This window comes from Malus domestica, chromosome 03, assembly GCF_042453785.1.
Source record: "Malus domestica chromosome 03, GDT2T_hap1".
NCBI lineage: Eukaryota > Viridiplantae > Streptophyta > Magnoliopsida > Rosales > Rosaceae > Malus > Malus domestica.
The window spans coordinates 23,314,991-23,342,103 of record NC_091663.1 but is presented as its reverse complement, the minus strand read 5'-3'; the positions used below and the strand labels follow the sequence as shown (position 1 = coordinate 23,342,103).

At 37.0% G+C, this 27,113-nt stretch overlaps 3 protein-coding genes across 3 annotated transcripts; 1 reads left to right on the top strand and 2 right to left on the bottom strand.

The window, feature by feature from the left end:
* Positions 1 to 4,652: 4,652 nt before the first annotated feature.
* On the bottom strand, positions 4,653 to 11,653 carry LOC103427435 (1-acyl-sn-glycerol-3-phosphate acyltransferase PLS1-like). The gene is made up of 11 exons (XM_008365489.4): positions 11,431 to 11,653; positions 11,212 to 11,334; positions 10,984 to 11,023; positions 10,408 to 10,481; positions 10,202 to 10,261; positions 9,886 to 9,963; positions 7,772 to 7,930; positions 7,535 to 7,660; positions 6,584 to 6,676; positions 5,346 to 5,432; positions 4,653 to 5,241 (listed from the first exon to the last, which is right to left on the bottom strand). Exons 1-11 carry the CDS (start codon positions 11,509 to 11,511, stop codon positions 5,026 to 5,028), a joined length of 1,137 nt encoding a protein of 378 aa, XP_008363711.3. The 5' UTR covers positions 11,512 to 11,653; the 3' UTR covers positions 4,653 to 5,025.
* A 3,752-nt stretch (positions 11,654 to 15,405) lies between these two features.
* On the bottom strand, positions 15,406 to 20,535 carry LOC103427354 (1-acyl-sn-glycerol-3-phosphate acyltransferase 3-like). Its single transcript, XM_029100070.2, has 11 exons — positions 20,225 to 20,535; positions 19,146 to 19,268; positions 18,576 to 18,615; positions 18,345 to 18,418; positions 17,907 to 17,966; positions 17,493 to 17,570; positions 17,252 to 17,410; positions 16,977 to 17,102; positions 16,345 to 16,437; positions 16,048 to 16,134; positions 15,406 to 15,890 (listed from the first exon to the last, which is right to left on the bottom strand). Exons 1-11 carry the CDS (start codon positions 20,405 to 20,407, stop codon positions 15,669 to 15,671), a joined length of 1,245 nt encoding a protein of 414 aa, XP_028955903.2. The 5' UTR covers positions 20,408 to 20,535; the 3' UTR covers positions 15,406 to 15,668.
* A 1,223-nt stretch (positions 20,536 to 21,758) lies between these two features.
* On the top strand, positions 21,759 to 26,537 carry LOC103407912 (polyadenylate-binding protein RBP47B'). Its single transcript, XM_008346788.4, has 8 exons — positions 21,759 to 22,127; positions 23,706 to 24,189; positions 24,353 to 24,432; positions 24,523 to 24,653; positions 24,949 to 25,045; positions 25,206 to 25,367; positions 25,578 to 25,675; positions 26,104 to 26,537. The coding sequence occupies exons 1-8, from the start codon at positions 21,942 to 21,944 to the stop codon at positions 26,192 to 26,194; spliced, it is 1,329 nt and encodes a 442-aa protein (XP_008345010.1). The 5' UTR covers positions 21,759 to 21,941; the 3' UTR covers positions 26,195 to 26,537.
* Positions 26,538 to 27,113: the final 576 nt, after the last annotated feature.

The window sequence follows — 27,113 nt, the reverse complement described above, 5'->3', positions numbered from 1 at the left end:
AAATTATCTACTGTATCTATTCCTAACTGTGTGCAGAAGGCTTTAGCTGATCCACGTTGGCAAGCAGCAATGAATGAAGAGTTGAAGTCTTTGAAGAAAAATGCTACCTGGGAGATCATAGACTTGCCAGCCAGCAAAAAACCTGTGGGATGCAAATGGGTTTATATTGTGAAGTATAAAGCTGATGGGATGGTGGATTGCTTCAAGGCAAGATTGATAGCAAAAAGATACACTCAAAAAATATGGAATTGACTATACAAATACATTTGTTCCTGTAGCCAAGATCAACACAATTCGTGTTTTGTTGTCCTTGGCTGTAAATCTTGATTGGCCTTTACAACAGTTCGATGTGAAGAAAGTCTTCTTGCATGGAGATTTGACAAAAGAGATTTATATGGATCTTCCACCTGGATGTAATGCTCCAGATAAATACAAAAGAAGGGTGTGCAAATTGAAGAAATCCTTGTATGGCTTGAAGCAGTCCTCTCAAGCATGGTTTGGAAGATTCACAAAATCTATGAGAGCATTTGGTTACAGACAAAGTAACAGGTAATGATCCGGAAGAACGTGCGGGCTTGCAAAGATTCCTGTCTACATAATTTGAAATGAAGGACCTTGGATCCCTGAAATATTTTTTAGGGATTGAGATGTCAAGAAGCAGTTCTGGAATTTTCTTGTCTCAGAGAAAGTATATTATTAATTTGTTGCACGAAACTTGCATGTCAGCTTGTCAGCCAATAGCTACACCATTAGAAGAATGATTGAAGCTTAGTGTTGATCCTAATCAAGTACCAGTTGACAAAGGAAGATACCAAAGGTTAGTAGGCCAGTTGATGTATTTGGCACACACAAGACGGAACCTTGCTTATGCCTTGAGTGTAGTGAGTCAATACATGCATGATCCTGGAGAACAACATATGAATGCCGTGATGAGAATATTGCAATATTTGAAGGGAAGTCCAGGCAAAGGAATTTTGTTTAAAAGGAATAATCACTTTAGTGTTGAAGGTTATACTGATGCAAACTGGGTAGGTTCCATTGACTATAGGCGCTCAACATCAGGTTACTTTACGTTTGTTGGGGGTAACTTGGTTACATGGAGAAGTAAGAAACAAAATGTGGTTGCCCGTTCCAGTGCAGAAGCCGAATACAGAGGTATGGCTTTGGGGATTTGTGAAATTTTGTGGCTTCAGCTTCTGTTAAGCTATTTGGGTATACAACATGATCAGCCCGTGAAATTATTTTGTGATAATAAAGATGCCTGTGACATTGCACACAATCTAGTACAACATGATAGAACAAAGCATGTTGAAGTTGACCGGTTCTTCATCAAAGAAAAATTGGAAGGAAAAATAATTGAAGTACCAGCGATAAGAACAGAAGATCAATTGGCAAATATCCTCACAAAAGATGTTTCAAGTCAAAAGTTTTCAAGTTTCTTACACAAGTTGGGCATGAGCGACATATATGCACCAACTTAAAGGGGAATGTTGACTTTTGTATTTTAGGTAGGATCCCTAATTGATATGTAATCCCGTGTATTCTCATGTAATCACTTGTAATTAGTTCTCTTTCCATTTATGTTAGGGTTGTACATCTATAAGAACCTCTTATTGAGAAGAATATATATAACTATTCAAAGCATTATGTTCTATAACCACTCAAAACCCGTCTAATTATTCAAAGCTCATCCTTCATGCTCAAGTACTCTCCAATATCAGTTTGGTGAAGCACCACAATTCCATTGGGTGACGGTGAAAAATTAAAGAGACAATATAAAAAATTAAAAATATCTAATGGCTGAGATTCTGAGGGAGAACTGAACAAGGATGAATAGGTGAAAGAATAGCAAGGATAAGTTTAATCTGGATATGGGTATTCCCATATTGGACAATGAATATCAAAGTTAATTTTCGGGCTAGATTGGAGGTTTCAATCTTTTTCTTCTTGGACAACGATTCAAAACTGAAGAAATAAAAAAGGACGGCCCCACTGTCACATCCTAGTCTCGACTGCGCCGTAGCACGATATTGTCCGCTTTGGGCCACAACCACGCCCTTACAGTTTTGTTTTTGGGAACTCACACGAGAACTTCCCAGTGGGTCACCCATCTTGGGATTATTCTCGTCCGAACTCACTTAACTTCGGAGTTCCAATGGAACCCAAAGCTAGTGAGTTCCCAAAAGGCCTTATGCTATATGGAGACATGCATGTACATATAAGGCACATCACCCCCTCTCCGTTGGTCGATGTGGGATGTTACACCCTCACAATCTTCGTCTTCTCAGACGGAAAAGATGATTGATTCGTTGTTCGACTTCATCATTCATCCCTTCGAGTTCGACACAGAGAGAGACTGACTTCATCATTCGTCCCCTCGAGTTTGACAGAGAGAGAGATTAAGAATCAAGAGGGATGAGAGTTAGTTTGGACTTTGGGAAAAAGAGATCGAGAGGGAGAAAATCGAGATACAGAGAAGACTAAAGAGAGAAGATTCGGTCTGAGTTTGGGAGAGTATTTGAGAAAGTAAACTGATTGAGGTTAGGTTAGGCTTGGTGACACCTGTCTGTTTACAAGTTCAATGGATACGGTCTGGGCCGAGGGCCTGTGTCTTTAGAAATTTGAATCCTTCCCGCCCCGCTGTTTACTTGGAACTGACCCGCCCTGCCCCATTCTGTATATAAATAATATGGACCCACCCCGAACCATTAGTACCCGTCCCTACCCCCTGGCCCAGGGCCCGTTTGCCCACCCCTAGTCGGTAATGTTTGATGGGATCGGATTGCATGACTAGAATCTCCTGATACTCTGCTGATGTGATACAGATGCAATAAGCTTGACATTAACTTTGTTGACGTATCATGTTTTGGTCTGATCGATACATCTAGCATAGTCTTCACGGGTTGTCGTCGGGACTCAACAATGGATGAAAACAGCAAGTACTTTGAATATGCTAAACAAGAACTCTTAATCATGTCCCATGTATGGCGTAGTAAAGGTGAGTTTTGGAACGATTCGAAGATTTCGCAACTAATGTCTATATCGTGGACCTCCATGATATTGCAGTATCCATAATGGTAAAGATATAACCATTTTGAGAAGGTGCCTTGTGCGGATTTGATAAAGCAACATGTGTTAACATAAAAAACAAGGCAAGCATCATTCTGAGGATCAGGGGGTTCGATCCATTCAAGATGCCCAGGGATAAGCCTAAATTCGTTGTATCTTTAGGGTAGCGGAAAAACATTTTTAATACCAATTCAATGGTTGCTTGTAGGTGTAATGCTGCATCTTTACCAATAGATCAACAACGAAGGAAATGTTTTGTCTAATGCAATGAGCTAAGTACAAAAAAGCTCAAAGTTGAACTTAGGTATGGAACTTCGGATTCCATAACCTCTTTACGAATCTCATTTGCATATAGTGTATGGAAGATCATAGGTATACTTGAATAGGTAAAACCTTTGGGGTATAGTTTGACAGGTTGATGAAAATACCTTCAGAACAACCTTGAACTTTAGGTCAAGGCATTAATTAGTTCTTTCAAGAGCCTTCATCTCAAATTTCGTCTTCAGGTGCAAGGTAGTTTTCTCAAGCTCTTCAAGAGTCTTATTGAGATTCATGTCATCAACATAAACAGCAACTTTAGCAATTCGAAATATAACTTCTCAATTTAACACGTAAAGGCATAATTTCATATCCCTGACTGGTCAAATAATCACTTAGACAGGTATACCACATCCGTTCGGATTGTTTCAATCTGTAAAATGAACACCTTAAACAAGTTGAAAGAGTGTTATGTGGTCTGGAACTACTTGAACCAGTCCATGTAATTCTTCAGGAACTTATATGTAAATCTTCGTATCAATATCCCCATGGAGAAACACTAACAATATTCGTAATGCTACATTCAATCACAGAGCGTTTGAGAGAAGCCTTGCACCATAAGGTGTGCATTACCTTGCACTATCTCATTAATCTCATTATGCTTCCTTTCCCACTTGTAACACAACATGGTTACCTTGCTAGTGTTGGAACGCATGTCCAAACACACTTTTGTAAGGAATTAAACTTGGATTGTAATTTCAGTGGTCTAATTAGTTTTACATTGTAACTAATCAATGAAACACTATACGATATCCTCGCTTTTCATTTATGTCAGTAGCTACCATATAAGTGAAGACAACATTGACAATAATCTCATTCGAATTCCATATCTCATCCAAACTAGTATACTGGACCAAGAACTTCCAAGTCTTGGGCATAATCCGGATTCATCTCATGAGATAGAAATTGTTGAGACATTGATCCAGTATGGATTCATTTTATGATGTGTTCTTTCTCTTCTGGGTAAATGAGTCTTACGAACCGAGTGATTTGTCGTGCTCCAGGTTAAGACCGATTGATTGGCTATCCAATGCATTGAATCACATTCAACACAGAAAAAGTAAATTAAATAACTAAAAGTGTATTAATCTAATAAATAAAAAGCTAATCAAAATTATAATGATTCGAACGTAATAATTTCATGAAAGATGAACAAACTCTATTTTTCGCAGCATCAAAAGCGTCTTGATAACTTATTGTAGGGCCTTTTGACTGAAGAATTATAGAGAGATTTAGAGAAGTGTGCGGCAAGCATAGAGAGAATGGAGTGAATTCTGAGGTGTGTTTTCTCACCCCCATTGTGCCTTTATTTATAGTAGTAGGAAAGGTAAATTATTGCCTTTAGGTATAACAACTTAAACAGAATACTATCTAAAAAATATGACAAAATCCCATAAGGATTACACAATTGCATTACTACAATAATTAGGACTGCAACAATACGTATATTATCAAAAGTTTTATAAACTTGAGAATATATTAGTCTACGAAGAGAGACTCACAAGACCCCCATCTGAAACATACCCCATTTATTGAATTACTCGGGTCACATTGTAAATTGATCATTTCTCACAATAAAAATCATTAAAAACTTCAACTCTATGTCTGCATCAATTTGACAAAAGCTGCAGCATGGTACTACTCCTCTTTAGCTTGACCTTTTCGTGATGGAGTGGTCTTAACTCCGTTTTGTTTCGGCAACTTTGTGTATTCGATGAAAATATGGATGATGAGCATAATGGTAAGAAAAGAAGCTGTTAACAAGCCCACCCCTCCCCATGTGTATAAAAGAGAGAACTTTTGGAACAGCTCGAAAATCGCAAGGCAGAGTGTACAAAAACTGCTCGTATACGCCTGTTACAAGAGAGAGAGAGAGAGAGAGAGAGAGAGAGAGAACTTTTTCAGAAAAAATAATACAAATTTATTACAAGGAAGGGAAATAGTAGAGAATAACTTACGAGCAATGCCTTAATAGATCGACCAGTGTCATGAATTTCTTGGCCGGGAAAGGTACCCTCAGCTTTAAACTTGTCCAACAAGGAATCCTTGTATAAAACAGAAAACCACAAAACTTATATGTTTAGAAAGAGCAAAGAAAACTAATCATTTGTTTGTATCTTTGATAAATATATATATATATATATATATATATATATATATATATATATATCAAACACTTGTATTTCATTTTGAAACACTTGTATTTCATTTTGAAACACTTGCATTTAATTACCATCAAGGATGCCTGCGAGGTCCAAGTCCAGTTCTTAAATCGTCAATAGACGAAAAGTTTGTAAGTCTTACTTGGTTTTAAATAAATATATTTTCAATCGAATACCAGCATCATTAATATATATATATATATATATATATATATATATATATATATATATAAAGCAAATTGAGGGTCTTTGGGATTTAAAACCTCAACATATTAAATTACAAACAAAACGTTTATGCTTTTCTTTCTCTTAGAATTTTAGGAGCAACTAATTTCTTTGAGGTCGCAAAATATTTCCAATACCAAAATTGGGTCAATTAACATTTTCTGCTTTCAAAGAGAGGTCAATGAAGATAAATTTTAGCACGATATATGATCATAGTTGGAAAGAACAATTGTTTTCATTGTCCTAGGAAAAGTGATTCTGTTAACCTATATTAGAAAATGAAATGTCGATTAACTTAGGCTGATAAATGAAATTACTTACGGACTTTTAAACGCGAATCTACTGCTTTTTGTTTATTTGTTGTAAGTTTATTCTCATCTTTAGACTTAATATTTATTTTCTTAGTTTTTATTTTTCATTCTTTAATTATTTATATTTGCACGGATTATTTTTATCTTACTTTCCCTTAGTTGTAGTGAAAGAAAAAAAATCTTAATAAGGGCCACTGTTAGGTTATTTGGAAATCTAAATCCCAAGGCCTTTTGCTTTATATTTCATGGTGTGCATTGGAATTTTTCTAGTTGTGATGTATATTTATTATACTTTTACCTAAGAGTGACACTTAAAATTCTAAACACCGCGCGAGTAGTGTGTTTGTGTATAGTTACAGGGTTTGTTTTTCGGAACTTGCATACTAAAAATGAAGATATTTATATACATATATGCTAAAGTAGGTAGGGTATAAGTATGAAGTAAGTTTATACATATACGAACATATGTGTGTTATAATGCTCAAAGTTCATGCGTACCTTGGCCACAAATCTATCTCTGCACCATTGGGCAATGCCCTCGTCTGATTCTGGCAATTCAGTCATTGAGTATCGCTTTACATGTACTTTGACCTAAATTTTATGTAAAGACTTAGTACTAAGGAAAGAAAACCAACAATAAATATAAGTGAAAAATAGAAATTACACGGATGGGCAGCTGAAATTTATTTATTTATCTCGATCCAGCATTACTTGTTTTCACCAGAAATTACTATGTGACTAATCAACTAATGTGCACGCAAGTACTTCTAAGGGCTCGTTTGAAAGTACTTTTAAAATAGCTAAAAGCAATTTTAGTAAAAATATTTTTGGAACCACTTCTTAATTAGTAAAAATGCAAGTGAGTTCTGCAAAAACACTTGAAGTGCTTTCCAGAAGAAGCACATAACTGGTGCTTCTTCCAACTTCAAACACTTTTGAAATCTAACAATATTTTCTCTAAAAATGCTTTCAGTCATTTTAAAAACATTTTCAAACGAATTTTAGCAAAGGCAATTAAAAGTGTTTTATTTAAATGTTTGAAAATTCTTTTAGTCATCTAAAAACAATCCCAAACAGACACTATATATTACCCGAATTGAGTGGTGGCGTCAAAAAGTCCATAGTTGTGGTGATGGTCATGGAGGTGGTCCCCAAGTCCCATTGTATTAAAATTAAAATTCACGCGACACAAATTTCTCCACTCATGTGCATAGGACATTCTTTCATGTAATCGGTAATTTATCAAAGTATTTATCTCTCACAACAAGCGAGTCAGTGTTAAAGATAGAGTTGCACTCAAAATTTACCGATACGCAAGACTGCAACAGTATGAATAAGAAATTGTTTATTTATTTAATATCACTAAATAAAACTTCTAATTTTTCAATTAGAAAAAAACCGTAAATAATTTGTAGTGGATTTAAAACTTATTGGAACTCCATGGTTTACCACTGTATGTTGCCTCTCCATTAGCATATATAGTGAAGGAGTAGAATGTCCTTCTGGAACAGCGAGAGTAACATCATAGATTGCAGGGACAAACGAGCGCAAATTTTTTACTGCTGTAACAAAACCCTGAGAGTAACAAATGATCGCTAATCAAATTCAAAAGGGGAAATGCTAGAATATTTTCCTTTTAGTGTAAGTGTTTTTTTAGTTGACATTTTTGCATGGAATTTTACGTACCTTAGTCCGAGGAATCATGACATTTCTAGGGATAGGCAATTTTCTAGAAGCAGCAAACTCTCGAGCTGCAGAAAGCTTGTCTGGACTCATGCGTGTTCCTTCCGCAAAAATGGTAAGCCAAAAAGGCATGGTGAAATCCTTTAACCTCTGTAAACTTGCCTGCACCATCACCAAATTTACTCAACTGCATGCAAGAGTGCGTATAGTGAAACTTTTTTTTATCAAAAGGTTTATGAGAAATTTTACAAGCACGTCCATATTTAATAATGGCCGCATTGTTGATCACATCTCTTATAGAACGAAGGTAATTAATAAGTCTTATATGGATCTGTTTGGATCAAAACTTAAACTTTGGGCTCGGGGGAAGTTGGCCCAAAGAGCAGCCTAAAAGGAAGAAGCCCAGTCAAGGCCAGTCAAAACCCAGCCGAAGTCCAGAAGACAAGAGAAGCCCGTTTCTGACTAGGTGCAGGCCATGCAGACTACTTGCTCACCTACCCAATGGCCAAGTGGTATAGACCAGCCAGCTAATCAGCCCAAAAAGTACTTTTAAATGACAGTACAAGTAAATAGCTGATGAGTCACTATCCTTCAAACTGCATTCGGGCAAGATTATTGCTACAGGAGGCCAAGCCAAGGTGTCTATAAAAGGAGAAAGAGAAGTCAGAATCAAGGACACTCAAACAAACAAACAAAAGCACAAACTCTGCTCAAAGCCAGATTTGCCTTCAAAACGAAGCTGTAGTCAACCCAAGCCTTCATCCCTTTCGGGATAAACCCTTTGTAATAGCTCTGCTACCCTGCTCAAAGCCTACTGTAGTATCGATTTTCTTTCTGCAAACTCATTTCCCAACCCCTTTTCTAAGCCTTCAAACCTTCTGTTAACCCACAAAGATAGGAAGTTGCAAGACGATCAGCCTTGCCCGACAAGGTTAAACCTTGCTCGACCTGCTTTGGTTTTGTCTTTTTCATTCATTAGCCTAGCAATATGTTGTATACTTCAAGTTGTATCCAAGTTATTTCTAGTAATATGGCTATTAAAAGACTCTCTCAGCACTTGAATCCGATTTGAATATGTCTTCACAGTTCAAGCCAGATCTAAGTTCTAAGCCTTCGGGCATATAAGATTTGATCACCCTAAAAGTCCTTGGCCTCAAGGCATAAAAAAGAACCTGATGTGGACTTAACCCATCCACTACAAGCTTTGATAACAAGAAGTCCGAAGTTACTTGGGGCGCAAGTAATCGACCTGCCACTTGGTTTTATTTCTGTTATATTATGATGACCATATAACGTTCGAGTACAGGATGAATTCTGATGGGAAGCCTCAAGGCCTATTCAAGGCCCCACAAAGGCACCTATTTGGATTCATCCTATTTCTCGGGCAAGAACGTTCGAGTACGGGATAAATTCTGATGGGAAGCCTCAAGGCCTATTCAAGGCCCCACAAAGGCACCTATTTGGATTCATCCTATTTCTCGGGCAAGAACATTGAGTATAGAAGGGGTTCTGATGGGAAGCCTCAATGCCTATTCAAGGCCCCACAAAGGCACCTATTTGGATTCATTCTGCTCTTTGAGCTCAAGTAATCAGAAGTATGATGGTTATAAGACCCATATAACACACAAAAGGAACCTTATGTGTTTGAGTACTAAGTTAGTTATTTATGGGAAGCCTCAAGGCCTACACCTAAGGCCCCACAAAGGCACCTGTCAATAACTAACATAGTCTCTCGAATATATATAATTAAAACTCAAACATCCGTTCTACATCTACCATGCTGAAGATGGTAGTGGCACGCCTGAGCAATTCAAAGTTAATCTTGATCGTGAGCCTCAAGGCCTACATTCAAGGCCCCATAAAGGCACCTTTCAAAGTTAACTCTGTCCTTCTCTTTCAACCTTGCTCGACAAGCCTTGCCCTACAGGCTTTGCCTGACAAGCCCGCCAGTAAAGCAGAAGCCCGACAGAAAGCATCAACCGGCGCCAACCTCTCAGGGAGCTGTGTGCTCGTCGGCCAGGAAGCATTTCCCACGAAAATTCCCGCCACGAACAGGATCCCATCTATGAGGCTGCGAGAAATTGCGGTATAAATAATTTCATTTCGAAAAATTGTACCTTTAGGTTGCTTTCATCTTTTTCCCAGCTTCTATCGAGGAAAACGAACTCTAGGAACCAAGAAGTCCACCCAAAAACCTGCACAAACTAGTTGCAATTAATATATATTTAAATTCTTTAAACCTTGATGAATTTTCCTTTCCTATTTGATGCTGCTTTATACTTGTTGAAGGGATTGAAAACTTTGCTCCATTTTGGAAGTGATATTGAAATATATAAACAAAATGTTAATTACGTACATCTACACTAAACCCTAGAAAAAGCAAGCACACTAGCTAGTTAAGATGATTATATAGTGTCTGCCTCAGAAACTCACAGGAAGGTATTTTGAAGATTTCTTGACAACCATAAGCGCACTACGAAGGCAACCCGAGCGCTGTAGGAAGCAATATCCACATTAAATTAGGGTTCTATAAGAAAATTTAGCAGGTTGCAACTGATAAGGTTGCACACTATAAGAAAGTTGCTAGCTGACATTTTTAGCTATTTCCAGTTAACAAGCAAAAAGCTACAATATCGTACATTAGCTAAAAGCAACCCCATCAGTATATCAGCATCACAGATGTGGTTTGGCATGAGCAACGCATGCTCCTTACCTGTAAATTTCTCTAACTTAATAATTTTTCGAAATTGAAATATATTAACAAAGAATATCTCAGAAATGAAATATGGATAGTACTTGTGTTCCCTCTTGGGGGATGATTCATTTTCTTACGTGCAAATAACGTATTTTCACCATAGAAATTTTATAATCGGAATCGTTCAATTTCTTAAGGTTCATTTGAAGATCATCCCTACAAAATCATTCTAATTGGAATTCGTTTAGTTATTCAAATGCACCAAATAAATGGAGGTTTCATCATGAATATGTTACTTGATCCTTACACTGTTGATTTATTGGATACATTTGAATGACTAAACGAACTCTTATTCGAATGATTTTCGTAGGGATGATGTTCAAATGAATCTTAAGAAATTGAACAGTTTCAATAATGAAGTTTCTACGGTGATGATATGTTATTTGCAAGTGGAGAAATAGGCTCATCCCCCAAAGGGGGGAATGCAAGCATTATCCATAAAGTAATACATTCTCGTTACCCATTAGTCGATAAGTTTCCAAATCTGTGTACAACTTAACCTGAAATCAAAAGTCCGTATTTATTAGTCAAAAGAATGAGTAGTAGTACTAACGTATGGTAGCTCCAAAGTATTAGATACGCGAGGTTGTAAGTGCATGTAATGCACGAAGGAAAAAAAACTGACCATATGTAGAATTAACCTTTGTTATATATAGGTCTACAACAAGTGATGCAAATTTGCGTATACCTTAAGGCCTCCCCACCACTCCATGAGCCAAATGAGATCCAACCATAAGAATGATGCAACTGCTCCATTGATCTGTCTAAACGCACTCTTCGACAAAGGCCGAATGGTGAGGAAGCAAATCGCCTAAATGTAAAGTATGATTAGTTATGCCACCTTACGCATCACAACTATTATAGTGTAGAAAGGATTTAAACGACTATTTTAGGGTAGAATAAGGACCTGGATAAGATTAATAGCTAGACCAAAGAGAAGAAAGGTCAGTCCAAAAGGAATTGAGAACAATACAGCTCTAACCTCCATGGCCACACACGCACAATTCCTACAATTGCAGGCAGATAAGAGACAGAGAGCGAAGGCGGAGTGAAGAGATCGAGGGTCCTATAAAAGGAAAAGAAAGGATACTTGTAGGTATGAATATGTAAGCTGTTATTTCTGTTTATCGGCAAATATGACACATTCAGAATTTATATACTCATCTTTTTTTACTTATTCTGTCTGAAATAAAAAAAAAGAAAGTGGTTTCACCTGTAAAACTATTATTTATTTATTTATTTTTGAACAAAATATATTCTATACTAAAGGAGTGGGCGAGTTTTATACTAAAGAGGCCGGGGAGTGGACTAAACCTTTTAATGAGTTAGCAATAATTGTTCAAATTCGCCTTTAACGAGAATTGAACATAAAACCTCACTTACAAGTAAAGGAAAAAATATCACTAAACCATAGTACTAAGTGGCTATTGATTCAAAAGTAACTATTTAAAATTACATTTTTACACTAAAAAGTCAATCCTAGTACTATTCACTTTACCTTTTATTTTGTCCTTATCGTTAAAACTCAAAGTTTTCGGACATTTTTCATTAGTTTTCCTTATTTTGTAAGGTGGGTTGGCAAGGACCTCACGTAACCTAGTCTATTGGCTTGGTACAGTTCAATTTCTTTTATGAATTTAGGTACAGTAATTAACTCAATATAATTGTAAACTTTTTGGGACGTACCTATAACTATAAAAATGTCGTGCGATCGGGCTGGACGTACCAAAAAATCTAGCTTGCACTAGGGTTTGCGATCCCTACATCAAGGAGCACTGTTCAAAAAATATAGGCGGCGCTATAAGTTGGTCACCGCTCTGATTAGTTCTTAGACATTTAAAAATTAAGAAAGTATGCTTAAACCCGTTGACGTGTCCACCTAGCTTGCCTAAACCTGCATAAGCGTCCATCTAAATCCACCTAGGCACCTGTATAGATCGAGATTCTCACTTAAATAAAAAATCGATAATTTTTATTTTGGAATTCTATTTTTCAATAAAATGTAAGAGACTTGTTGAATACTTGGATGAACACTCATTATATACTTATTCCCCATATTTTCAATATGTTTTAATACTTTATAATATATATGTTATTTTATTTTACAATTTATGTATACAATTATGTGTCTTTTAAATATAAATGGGCACTTATTTTACAATATATAATAAATTTACTTAAATTTGCCTAGATCTCACCTAACTGTCTAGGCGCTAAGTCCCAGTTCACCATCCTACTAGTGTCTAACGTCTTTTAGAACTTTGATGAGTTGCACCGACTTTGACATAAAATATTGTTAGGCAATTTGGTAACTAGGTTATAGCATACCATGATGATACCCACTGCTGTATCGTATTAAACAGCACCAAAAGATTTAATTTTTCTGGTAATTTTGCGTGCTGGAGTTACTGTGCATTAGGTAATTGGTCAAAATTAAAGTATTGTGGTCGGTAAATTTCGGTCAATTCGTAACTTGGTGACCATTTTCCCTTGGTGTGTAAATACATATTCCTATCCTTTTATATATAATCACGCTCAATAAATCATCCCGGATTCAATTATCAAATTTATCAAAGAGTAACCTAGTAATTATTATAAGAGTGACAATGGTTATCTGCCGTTAACAAGGGTTGATTGAGTTGGTAAAGATCATTCTCTTCATCATACCAAAGTTTAGATTTGAGTCTTGCTGCCGGCAATCTCTCTTGATGGGTGATTTGTAAAAAATCCAGAAAGGTACTAAGATCCCATCTTTAAGTCCTTAAAGAGGCTTGTTGTATGCCCTAACCCAGGATGGGGTAGCCCTCCCCACTCATTCGCTAATTGGAACCTAATGGATCGTACATCGAGTAACGATGAATGTGAAGAAATATCAATGAGATGGATAAGGAATTGAATAGTTTAATTGAGATTGGTCAAGATTAATTAATTAGTTAATTAATCATACGAAAGGTTTGTATTGGCTTTTTAAGTTAGTTTCGGGTTTTGGTCCACAAGGCACATAGAGTTTAAGTTGTATGACAACTAAAATGAAATGAGCAATATAACCTAACTAAAACAGCGAGGGCGGCCATGCTAAAAAATTAATTAGTTAAATGTTTTTTTTTTCAATTTGCAGAGGCTCGAATTGTCGGATTTGCAAATCGATTTCTATTGATCTCTACAAATCGATGACAAACTTGCAGACGCATCTTCCTGACGGAATGCTTAACGGTCTCGAGAAGGATGCGACAGTCAAAGAAGAAAAGCTTAATGGTGGTGGGTTGGAGATCTATTGGAAGATGACTGAGGAAGTCGAAGCCTCAACACAATGATGATGCGAAGCGCTGGTCTTAGCAATCCCATCCTTTTTGCCCGGCCTCGCCAAACCTAACTAGCGAAGAGTTTAGTCGGAACGAGTCCGAGTTAGTCCCATTAAACTCAGTCCTGGCTTGCACCAAATACGAATTAATATTCTTAGCCAAGCCAGTCTTGTCCAGTGAGGCTTAGTGAGTGCAAACAAACACGCCCTTAAAGAATTAACACCATGCAACACACCCAATCACTGAGAGATTTTCAGTGTGACGGGAACACGGGATGATACACCATGTGTCACTATACAAATAATGGGATATGGGTGTTAAAAAGTTAATAACTTAAAAAAATAAAAATTTTCACTATTTATATAAAAACACGTGGTGTACCACTCGTGTTCCGATCACAATAAAAAATTTCTCCCCTATCACTAGTACTGTCATGATTATGACCACAATTCTTGAAGCATATGTCATTTGTGTCCTTGCAAACACAGGTTTTGTCATTATAGACACTCATTGTTTCTGAATCTCCTTTATAATGAGAAGGTATTTTCCTTTCTGTTATGTTTAGCATCCTTACAATACTTGTCAATATTGGAGAAAGTGGTAACCACGACATTACCATAGTTCCCGGCAGCTTGGTAATAAACATAAGTACCAAGTCCTAAGATAAAACTCGCAACTAGATTTCATGAACTGTGGTCTCAAAGCAAGCAAGCCACAATTTCTACAACGCATAATAAATAATTTTCATAATTTGATGTTCCAATTCTTTATGGACATTACATAAAGCTAAACTTGTCCCTATACTAAATTGAATAATTAACATTAAGTCATATCATATCTCTCCGGAACTCTTTTATTGAAATGCTATTTAAGATGTAATGATATATTGGCACATCACTCACATTTAGAGTTGTCTGGAACTCTATATTTCTAGCCAATTAATGCCATGATAAATTTTTGAGCTTAACAACATGGTGAATCATGAATGACTTGATCTCGTCTTAGGGTACGTAGACAATCTAATCTAAGGATTAGATGCAGCCATGAGATGAAACAAACGAAGGGACGCTACTTTGAACTAATGATTTGTTTTTGGTACTTCACATAGTGAGACTACTGGCCTTTTTGAGTATGTGCCTTGCGTATATATGTTACTGAAGTACCGAGTCTAACTTGATTCTTACTTTGGCGTATAATTACGTCTTGACATCGTGTATCGATCCTTAACGTATCTCAGAATCGAGATGTGACACGTATCCTAGGAAGAGGAAAAAGAAAAAAAAAACAACCTACAGTCTAGTCAAACTAGTTCGGATCCGATCGCTATCTCATTTGATCTACCACACGATATTATTCTAGATTATGATAGTGTTCTTGAAGACTTGATGCGACAACTTCTTAAGTTGATCCATCGCATGACACTTGAGTTAACAATTATTGTACCTGCTAACAACTGACGACAACAACCGCCATCTCCGAATCAAGAAGACTTGATGCGACTACTTCTTAAGTTGTTCACACTCAAAGAGGGAGTGTTGTAAATACTATTATCAATTAGAAATGTGATTGTGGAAATAGAATTTGAAGATCAAATCCTTATTGGCTTTGTATTACTTGTAAGGTAAAAAAGTCCATCATGATTAGTATAAACAAAAAGTACAAGGCCAGTGATGAATATACAATTCTCACATACCCGAGCACCTCTCTCTCTCACCACCTCTCAAAGTTAGTTTTACAACAATCTGTATATTTTATATTTATATATTTCCAAAAAAGAAAGAAAATACATGATCATACATGTGGGTTGGCTGTTGTTAGTCCTAAATATATATACACATGAAGATCATTTCTGAATGAGTCGCTGCTGTGATGGGTCTTTTTGGGGTACCGTGAGAGCAGTAGAACGCTCTGACTCAGATGACTGGATGAGAATTTGCATGACAATTACAATAAGGACCAAGAATGTTGCTGAAAATGCAATGCCTTCCCATGAGGCTAGGAGGGCAGAGCATTGCACAAATTTGTAAATTCCATAGGCAAGGAGGATCGACCAAAGTATGACAACCTATATAATAGTAACAAGAAAATGTGAGTTAAGTCAGTTGGTCAAGAGAATGTATCCCATTCGGCTCCTTAATTGCAACTGAGTTTGAAGCCTCTTCCTCCATAGATTAAAAGATAGAAAGAGGGAAATGGTAATTTGGTCAGTTAAAAGATCTTACAATTAAGGACTTGGTAGGTCTGCCAATGTTTTGAAGTTGTTGGTCACTGAATGAACCTTTGGCAAAGTACTTCTCCAATAAGGCATCCTGGTAGTTGGAGATTTTAAAAAAGAAGAACATAACATCAAATATATAGTCACGACGAAGGGCATTGTAGCTCAATCATTCACCCCTGGGCTCTAGGTCCTATGTTCGGTTCCGCCCGCACCAAATATTGCTTGTATGAAAAGTTTCACGCACGGGAAGATTCCAGATAAGAAGAGAAAAAGAAAAGAAAGGTTGCATCGATTACTATACCTTGGTAACAAACACATCTTTACACCATTGTCCAATTCCATCAGCCGTTTCTGGCAACTCCTGCATTGAGTGTCTCCTGATTTGTAATTTTAACTGCAACAATCGGAATTCCTTATAGTTAGTAACATTATTTCCTAACCTATTCCCACAACTGTTGGCCTCAGCTCTACATGGAAACAGTACAGTTGATAATATATCAGCCCCATTTCATTTTCCAGAAGTTATGGCCTAGAATTTTAACAGAAGCATAAGTCCCGTAAACAAGATCATGCATAAGGATGCAACGGCACACCAGGCCAGCACGAAATGCCGCCTTCTACAGAATGTCTGTCCTGTTTCTGCACACTCATGAGTACTTTGTATCTTCCTTTTTTGTTCCCCAGTTCTGGTAGCATCCTTAATGTTTATTGTGGTTATATGCTAAAAATTCATTTCACGTGTTATGCATACGGTTCATACATCCAATTACATGTCATGTTTACAACTCTCACGTACGTCCTAAATGACGTCTGCAGGTAAGAAGGATTACAGAAAGTGTGATGTTCCCTATGAGAGACTAATGATGCAGTTAGGAACAAAATAAGGTTAATATAACTTTATTAGCATATGAAGAAAGAGTTATGTGGTCCTACCACAGAAGATTGCCCTCTGAATATTCTCAACAATGTAGGTGGTGGCTGATTGTTGGGGACGGCCAGTGTACAGTCATAAATTGCTGGAATGAAAGAGCGCATATGGATTACCGATGAAACAAACCCCTGCAAGTACAGAAAAAATTCAGAAAAGAAAAAAGTAGTGCAGCTAAAAACGTATAATGTGGCAAGGATGCATTGCTCTTTCTTTTAATTTAAGTAGGTCGCATATTAAGGATTCGGTCAGACTTCACTTCTAAATACAGTATATTTACCTTCGTCCGTGGAAGCAAGACGTTCCTAGGAATAGGCAACCCTCTAGAAGCTGCAAACTCTTGAGCTGCCATTAACTTTGCCTGCGTAAATCGTGTTCCTTCTACAAAGAGAGCCAACCAAAAAGGCATGGGGAAGTCCTCTAGTCTTCGAAAACCTGACTGTAGTGGAGAACCCATGAGTTATACCATGACAAAGAAGAAGACTGTGTCAACATATACATGTAAACAAATTTAAGGATACCTTCAATGTGCCTTCATCTTTTGTCCATCTTCTTTGCAAGAAGACATATTCAGAAAACCACATTGACCAACCGATGACCTGTGTGCATTTGCCATGTTATCAACCCTTACCGAAAGATTTATCACAATACAAATTAGATGATTGAGTAGAAAAAGGGCAATCTGAATGAGTTGGTAACAGTTGGAATGAGGAGAGTGACAAGAATTCAACTAAATAATCGAATAAAAAAATTAAGAAAGTTGATAAATCTTAGTTGGTGAAGCAAATAACTTAAGCTGGCATAATTAGTACTTCAGCAGAGATTCTGGTTTTCTTAATCCTGCTAATTACGGAAAGCGTAACTAAATACATACAACATAAATCCATCACTAACTTCAATAGGAACAGAAAGATACATGTTGAGTGAAAACTCACTGGGAGGAACATTATTTCTTTCTTTATGATGGCTAGTGCGCTACCAAGGCAACCTGAGCGCTGTTAGCAACACATTGATACCGATCAGTGAACTAGAAATAACACAATCGAAAAGATATAGGAGGTTAATAAATTTCTAACTCTGCCAACTTTACTTCAAATCTCATTTTCACTATAAGGGTGCGGTCTGAGGTGTTCTGAATAAAGGAAACACAAAGACACAAGATACAACGTGAGATATTGTTTTCTGAAATTTTTTGTTGAGGTTAACAGTTGAAAAACAACAAAGTGGGGGAGGGAAGGTCGCGGACCCCATGATGGTAACTTGTTTTTCATGAACTCAGAAAATTATATGCTTTTAAAATACCGTCAACAGTTAATATGCTTGTTTAACATCATACAAATGACTGCTAGAGATATATTTGGAAAGATAAGCACCTGAGCTACAAGCCATCCGACAAGCCAATCAATGTCACTTCTGTGATTGGAAATGACAAGTGCATGTTCTTTACCTGAAAATTCCTCAAACAAGGAAACAGTCAGTCGACTTGAGAGATTTGTAAATGTAAACAAAGTTCAACTTTTCTTTCTTTTGCCATCAAAATCTTAATTCCCTCTCTTCGACTGAAAGAATTCTGGCATACAACCAATTAATAATTGTCACCTCACCCATTAATTGAAAAGTTTTTGAATCTACATACAACTCAACCTGCAGAAGAAGTTCCAACTAGTTAGACCGTGATTTAAGATTGAAAAGTCAGCACGGAGAAATGTAGCAACGAGTATGTTTCTTCTGCATATATGGCAATCCAAGGCAACTTGGAGTATGTAAAAAGAAAAACCATTCTAAAAACATGGTTTTCAAAGTAGATTTTGCATCATGGTGTTCGTTAGTTTCCTCCTTCGCTGCTCATTTTGAAGCTTCAATAAATATTTAGCTTTTGCAGAACCACAAAGATTTGGATTTTCATACAATCATTTAATTTGTCTGTTCATACAATCACACTCTTCCAATAACTCAACAACCCCTACATATTGTAAGCAATGAGCATACTAAAAATTTGAGATTATCAATTTGTTCCAAGATGTGTATGTATTGGTTGATCAATCATATAGATCCTACCACGGTGCATTTATCTCGAAAAAGCTACGACTGCTAAAAGATAGGTCTGCGATAATATTGTTGAGCAAATGAGACGTAAAGGCATAAACATGAACAACTTTAAGAAAGAAGCATGCCTTGATTCCTGCCCACCAATCAATGAGCCATATGAGCTCCAACCACAGCAATTCTGCTACTAGTTTGTTGATCTTTCTATACATACTCTTTGATACAGGACGAACAAGGAGGAAGCACACCATCTGCAAGCACATATTGAATAATCAAAGGAAAATACCATTAATTAGTTTAGTGAGGTAAACCCATGTTCGAAGCCACTGGATGAAATGGAACGATCTATAGGACGTAAAAGCATAGAGCATGTAAGTAAACGATATGTTGGTCGGATTTTCATCCAACAACTTAGAACAGGGTGCGCTTCTTTAACAATTATTTAACGCGTTACGCGAGACATTTGAACATTCTTGTATGTGCCTATGTGTGCGTGTGCATGTGGCATGGAAGTGCAGGGCCTTATATGCAGCAAGGATGCCATACGTTGAGCCAAAACATATTGGAAGTAAGCACCTATTGAAGGCATTATTTTCTGATGGTGATAAATAGGTAGAAGGTTTAAGCCTTATGATAGTTACTTCTGTTCAATTAATTCTCATTGAGATATAAATTAGTGTCCTGATAATTCATCTTTGCAATTTTTTCACGTTAAAACACATTCAGCAACTCATAATTTTGTACCATTGTGTTCCAAACTTGTACCATTGTGTTTCATACTTACAATTACGATCAAATTACTCGAAGTAACGGAGACATTATAGAAACCCCACGGCTGTATAATGAATGCAAATTAAAGTTGATTCTTGAGACCCTGGCTTTAATTCATGCTTACTCCGATTCTTAGTTAGCAAACACTCCTTGATATCAATATTTTACGATTATCCGATCTATCAAAATTACGTGATGGGTTGGAACCTCGAATTCCTTTGCATGAAATAGAGTCATTGAATTACCACAAATTCTCATCATTCACATCATGCGTTCTGGCATAAATTAGGTTTCAAAAATCTCAACATTCTCCATAACATGCAATTGGATCATTCAATTTCCATGCAACGATCAAAATGGAGGACAACTTTTGTTTTCCTTAAAAGTGAAGCAAGTTTTATGTAGTTAATGTCATCAGACGGGTCTGCGTATGTACCTGCATGAGATTAACAATGAGGCCAGAGAGAATGAAGAGAACGCCGACAGGTAAGATGGCAACTACAGCTGGGATGGCCATGGAATGTGAGGCGGCGCCGGCAGCGGCGGTTTTGGCTTTGAATTTGGAGACAAAGAGACACAGATTCAACGGGAGACAGAGAGGAGACCTTTTTGGGGTCATAACGAAACAAGAACACGGCGTGAGACGAGAACTGGAAGCCGCTTCAAACGCTCCATGTCGTTACACAATTACAAATGAACCATTATTATATGAAGCGCATGCATTTTGGCATTTTCTAATCTAGTCACTTTTCTTTTTCCAGCAAAAATAAAATACAAATCTAATCACGTTTCTAAAGGGAGAATGACTTACATGAAACATTCACCACTGCATGATGTCCTGATTCAATAAAACAATACATCTGTCATGTAGGATAAAATTCGTGCTATTTTAAGGGCTGGATAATTAAAAGGAGGAGACATTTAATCAAGAAAAGTGATTGAAAAATTGGGTTAAAAGTTATTTGTTAGCATATCCCAGAGGTGGATGTTTTGGACTTTTTGGGTTGTTCACATTAACGCAACTTTTATTTGGAATGTCAGTTTTGGGCCTATTACAAGACTTGTTGCAATAAGCCTAGTCAGAATTCGGCCAAATTGTAACTTTTACCAGTCCAAACATCCACTTTGAAGAGAAGCTGGCAACAAATAACCTTTTAACCCGTAATTACCAGTTCTCTTATCACTTTACTTGATTAAACGCAACCTCCTTCTTTTAATTTTCCCGAGCCCAAAATAACACCAATTTTGTCCCAAGTAACTTTCATTTGACATGTCAATTTTGGGCCGATTATATATAGATACGAAGAAAATGATCAGTCCAAAACGAGATTTTAGTATTTTAGGATCTATTTTATATTTTGTTATTTTTTTTCCCCTATTTGGATTCCTAGAGTTTTAGGGCTAAGTACATTACAAATAGGTCACCTTGCCTTTAGGTTGTAATCCTATCATATTATTAATCAAAGTTAAAGAACTTTTCTCAATTTTATAGTGTTCCAGAAATTAAAGGGTGACCATTCCTGATCTCTTGTGTCTATAATTTTTTACGTGGCAATATGTAAATTTCTCATGTGTCTTTGTATTATTAAATTTGGACGTCACATGATGATAAACATGTTTCATGTAAGTTGTTTTTCCTTTTAAGAAAAAAGTGACCTGGAGACCTAAAAATAATTATAAAAAAAATCCCTAACCCCAGCCCTCTCACTTCATTTCATTCTTCTTTGTGTATCATCGCTTGAATGAAAATATAATCACAATAAAAAGAGAAAAATATTATTTAACTTTTTATCAATCATGATCAGAAATGAGAGGTCATATATTTGTTTCTCACCAAACATAATAGGGAGTTTTAACGAAATACCATATTTTTACTTTTTCTTGTTACTATTCATTACACATTTATTTATCATTTTCCATTAAAACTAAATTTTTTTTAGAATTTTCGTTAGTTTCTTAGATAATAAAACAAAAACAAAAAAATAAAAGTAAATTCTCCATCCTTTTCGTGGGCTAGAAAGGGGTTCTGTTTTCAGAGGGGGAAGCAAAAACGGAGTGTTGATTGATTTAGTCGGGGCAAGAACACGCTGTCGCCAAAGCTGTTATTCCCGGGTGCTGCTGGTTCCTTCTTTGTTCCCGATACCGGTGGAAAAATGATGAGCGCTCAGCCTCAGCCGCCGAGTAGTATGATGGCGGCGGCTCCTACCACGTCTTCTCAGGGGTACCAGCATCATCATCAGCCAACTTCAGTGGAGGAGGTCAGAACCCTCTGGATTGGGGATTTACAGTATTGGGTGGACGAAAACTACCTCAATACCTGCTTTGCTCACACCGGCGAGGTCTCTCCCTCCCCCTCTCTCTTCATGTGTATACTATCTGTTAGGGTTTTGCTTGGAAATTTTGTGTTTAATAATCATTATTCACTTGGAAGAAAAATGGGTATTTCGCGTTTTGCTTGTTGTTATGTGTTGTTTGGGGTTGCCTGGAATTGCTTTCTTCTAGGGGTTGATTATATTTTTTGGAGTATATAAGTATATATTTGTGTTACAATTACAGACTGGACTGATGGAGGCGTCTTTGGTTCAAAAGTTGTTTGCTAGGTTATTGATAAACCATGGATTTTGTGAATATGTATTTCGGGCTTTGTGAATACATATTTCGGGCTAATTTATAGGTATAGGGTGGGGCATTGAGTCTACGAGAAACAGAAATTTATCGTCTTTGTAGCCGACTATTGTTGTTTTGTTAGCTGAAGTGATGAGGGTGGGTGAGGAAAAGTGTTTGGATTAGGCTGGGTGAAGGGTTCGATTCCCTTCCGTTGTAACCCAAACTAGGGAAAGAAAAAAAAAATTAGGGAACTGACATTTTTTCAGCGAGGATGAGGATATGTTGCATGTTGTCGCTTTGTAATTGGAAATTAAGTTGGTGTAGAGCCCATGGCTGGTGTCTAAATGATTATCAAATCATGTGTGATTGGAGTCTTGTGATCACTAGATGGTTAGTAGTCCATTTTTTGAAAAGGCCAAGTGAAATTGCCAATATGATTTTGACGGTTCTATTCAGTTTACTAGATTAAACTTTGTGGTTATTCTAGAAGAGTTAAGAGAGCAAGCCACACTTCTGATATTTAACATTTTGGCAATTGTTTCTCGTTCCCTTTCATGCAATTTGAAGGGCCAAGGTACCTCCCAAGGTATGGGTGTTTGCTTGGATCATAGCTCATGGGAGGATATGTACTTGTAAATACGGTAAAGAGGAAACAGCCTTGGTGGTGTTCATTGTTCTATTGTTTTGATCCTTTGATCTTGTGGAGAAAACTGTTTAGGGAGGCCCATTCAAGCTTGTGACTCCAGCTTCTTGCGTTGCTTTATTGTGTTAGAGGTATAATTTTTTATGGAAAAAAGATGGGCACGATGTTAGGGAAATGTCGGTCCTCGGAAATATTTTTGGGGTGTGGATGGAGAGGAATAGAAGGAATTTTTGGGAGTAAGAGAGGAGGAGGCTAAACCTTCAATGGGATAGACTTCGTTTTTGGCCTTCCCCTTCAGCATCGGTAGCTTCAGAATTTAGTGATAGTTCTTTTCAGGCTATATTGGTTGAAATTCTGTGGTACACTAGTTTTGGATTCTGTTTAAATTTGTTTGAATGAAATAATAGAGTCTGATGATAGGGTGATGGAAGTGGATATTTTATATTAAAGAATTTAGTTTTGCGGGTCTCAACATAGCTGGACATCTCATCCATCTTTGGTTGTATTTTTTCTTTATATTGCTTAATGAATTTTTTTGTGTCCCAGACTCCCATCCACAAAAGAAAACAAAGCAAGCTTGATAGGTGGCTTAATTTAAAGTTTAAACTAAGCATGCAATTCTATAACAGTGTGCTATTTTTTACTGTTAGATGATTACTTTATGCAGGTAATTTCAATAAAGATAATACGTAATAAAATCACTGGCCAGCCGGAGGGTTATGGGTTTGTGGAATTTGTTTCTCATGCTGCAGCGGAAAGGGTTCTGCATGCTTACAATGGGACACAAATGCCTGGAACTGAACAAACTTTTAGGCTAAACTGGGCTTCCTTTGGTATTGGGGAAAGACGTCCTGATGCTGGGCCTGAGCACTCTATTTTTGTAGGCGATTTAGCCCCTGATGTTACAGATTATATGCTGCAAGAAACCTTTCGAACTAATTATCCATCAGTTAGAGGTGCCAAGGTTGTGACTGATCCTAACACTGGACGCCCAAAGGGATATGGGTTTGTCAAGTTTGCTGATGAGACTGAAAGGAACCGAGCTATGTCAGAAATGAATGGTCAGTATTGCTCAAGTAGACCGATGCGTATCAGTGCAGCAACACCGAAGAAAACCACTGGTTTTCAGCAACAATATGCTGCCGCAAAAGGTAAGATCATATCATAATCTGGTATAGCAATAAATTCAAGTTGTGGACAAGATGTGCTCCTATTTGTCTTCATGGATTAAGCTTACGTTGCCTTCACAATGCTCTCTTGAAAAAAGTCTAGTTAACCTGACTCAATGCACTTACCTGTGGATTTTTCTGGCAGCGGTATATCCTGTCCCAGCATACACTACACCAGCAGTTCCCGTGCTTCCTACAGCAGATTATGACGTAAACAACACCACTGTAAGTCTGACATGCTTAACTTTATTACTTTATTTCGTTTTTGTGTCTAATATATTACTCTTACGACCTACACGATTATGTCCAATGCAGATTTTTGTTGGTAACTTGGATCCTAATGTGGCGGAGGATGAACTCAAGCAAACTTTTATGCAGTTTGGAGATATTTTCTATGTCAAGATTCCTGTCGGCAAAGGATGTGGTTTTGTACAGTTTGGGACAAGGTTTGTTTAGCATTTAGGCCTTCCCTTGATTGTTCCATTTTCTTAAGAAATGGTTTGCCCTCCATCTTGGCCCCTCCTACTGATTTCCAAATACATGGCTAAATAGAGTTAGACTGTTGGTTTATTTAGGCTAGCCCTTGTCGATTTTATCCTTTGCTTGAACAAACGGCATCGCATAAGTATGCAGGAAAGAGGCAAAAGAATGTTGCAATGTCTTTGTCTGGCCATCCAACTTCCCGAAGAAAGACAAAATGTTAGTTTTTGTTGTTTATTGGTTTCACTTCTGTCCATACAGGGCATCTGCTGAAGAAGCTATCCAAAGGATGCAGGGAAAGATGATCGGTCAACAAGTAGTCCGTATTTCTTGGGGCAGGAGCCCAACAGCTAAACAGGTGATTTAATTTTTGCATGATATCGTTTTTCTCTATTTATTTCTTCTTTCCTTGATGTACAATGCATGGAAGAGAACTCGAGTTTATTACATCCACTTACAGATGCATAAAAGAGACATTTATAGTTGCAAGCATAACATGAAAAACTGCCTCATTTTAGGACGTACCTGGTACCTGGGGTCAGCAAGCAGATCCAAACCAATGGGCTGCATATTATGGTTATGGACAAGGCTACGATGCCTATGCTTACGGGGCGGCGACTCCTGATCCATCATTATATGCATATGGTGCATATGCTGGCTATGGCCAATATCCTCAACAGGCTAGTCTATAAATTCAGTTTTGCATGTATCCTGTTATCTGTTATTGTTTCTTTAAAGACCTTTCAACTTGTAGTCTTTCCATATTGTTCAGCTAAGCAAGCTAGTACTGGAGTACTTCATCTACAACTGGGACTAGGAATTGACGTGATAGTTTAACGATTGCAACTTGTTTGCTTTTCTGAGTATATTTTTGGATGTTCTGTTTTCAGGTTGAAGGTCAAGATGCTGCAACTGCGGGAGGTGCTATCCCATCTGTTGAACAGAGAGAAGAGTTGGATGATCCCTTGGCTACACCGGACGTTGATAAGTACATCTGCTCACCTTTTCTGTTAATGCAACATCTTTTAACTGAATTATAATTAGTAAATTAAAGTTGAACGAGTTAATATATAAACATATATGTTGTCGATTTTAATCTTTTAACCATGTGAAAAGGTCATTGTATTAACTATTAACCATTATGGAAATATTCATAAACTGTTAAAAAAATGGCCTCGCATGACATGCATTGCTTCTGTTGAAATGCAGACATTTTTTATTTTTTTTATTACATTACTTGCATTAATGGTTCTTCTAAGGCAAGAAAGAACCGAACAAAAACCCCCTACTTTCAATGACCGAAGTTGTGAATTGTCATATTAGATTCTCTTGGCACCATTTGCACACAGAGGAAACTAATATATTTTTATACATAACTGTGTATTGACTTGTTCTCTTCTCTTGGTTGATTTCTAGGTTAAATGCAGCTTACCTCGCCCGCCACGAAAGGGCCATCTTATGCCGGCCTTTGTGGCTGAGAACATCATCATTTACGCAGCAAGCTTAGCCATGTTTCGCATAATGTTTGGTTCCAAGAGAAGAAGCGATCAGGATATGGCTCGCCTTTATAAACAATGGAGCGAAACCGAGGCCGGGAAGAGTACAGTGGTGCACTCCGCTTTGATCCAGTACTCCGTAGGATCTAATCATATGGCGGCGATATGGATGTCAATATGAAATTGTGTTACGTTGAGACCTGGTGCTTATGGCATAGGTTTAGGTTGTCTCTGAGATTTATGGGACCTTTTTTTCCTTGCTTCAAGTTTTTTGAATTATCAAACATATTGCATCTATATCCTCATGAACTAGGTCGATTGTTAAGTTTAAAACGGTATAAAGACAGATTTTTTGATTTTGTTTTTCTTATTATATATATTTTTGAGGAAAAAGGGATTAACTTGGCTAATCGAGATTAGGAGTACCTTTTAAAAATACCTTGTGACCAATTCACGGAATTTCGTACTTATGATCATAACTGTTAATATTATAAATCATGTTGGTAAAGATTGTTTTGCCAAAAAATCAATAAGATATGAGATCGCTTAGCTATGAAACTGTATAAAAACATATTAACAAATTTGGTAAAAGCATTATCACTGTCTACCTATTTGCTACGGTGTACTTTGGTTTTAATTAATTTTATACAGAGATGATCTTAAGAAAGTAATTTATGCTATGAACGGTTTTGATTATATTTACAAAGTTGGGAATCTGTCACGAGATGTTTTTAGAAGAAACTCCTCAACCTTGAGGAGCCAAACATTATTATTACAAAAACTTTCTAAATTTGAAAGAAAAAACAACTCAAAGCACTACTAAAAAAAATATGATCAATTGATTTTGATTGCTATAATTGTCAATATTTGATTGTTATGTTGTTAATTTTTATTGCTATGTGGTTGGATTTGATTATGACCAATTAAACA

Excerpts from the sequence above, each read along its gene's own strand:
- LOC103427435 (XM_008365489.4), bottom strand. The coding sequence starts at position 11,511 with ATGGAGGTTAGAGCTGTATTGTTCTCAATTCCTTTTGGACTGACCTTT. Across the intron at positions 11,335-11,430 it reads TAGCTATTAATCTTATCCAG|GCGATTTGCTTCCTCACCAT; the intron begins GTCCTTATTCTA and ends CTTTACATTTAG. Across the intron at positions 7,661-7,771 it reads TCATGATTCCTCGGACTAAG|GGTTTTGTTACAGCAGTAAA; the intron begins GTACGTAAAATT and ends TGTTACTCTCAG.
- LOC103427354 (XM_029100070.2), bottom strand. The coding sequence starts at position 20,407 with ATGACCCCAAAAAGGTCTCCTCTCTGTCTCCCGTTGAATCTGTGTCTC. Across the intron at positions 16,438-16,976 it reads TCAGAGGGCAATCTTCTGTG|TTAAAATTACAAATCAGGAG; the intron begins GTAGGACCACAT and ends CGATTGTTGCAG. Across the intron at positions 16,135-16,344 it reads AAGATGTGTTTGTTACCAAG|GATGCCTTATTGGAGAAGTA; the intron begins GTATAGTAATCG and ends TCCAACTACCAG.
- LOC103407912 (XM_008346788.4), top strand. The coding sequence starts at position 21,942 with ATGATGAGCGCTCAGCCTCAGCCGCCGAGTAGTATGATGGCGGCGGCT. Across the intron at positions 24,190-24,352 it reads ACAATATGCTGCCGCAAAAG|CGGTATATCCTGTCCCAGCA; the intron begins GTAAGATCATAT and ends TTTTTCTGGCAG. Across the intron at positions 25,046-25,205 it reads GGAGCCCAACAGCTAAACAG|GACGTACCTGGTACCTGGGG; the intron begins GTGATTTAATTT and ends GCCTCATTTTAG.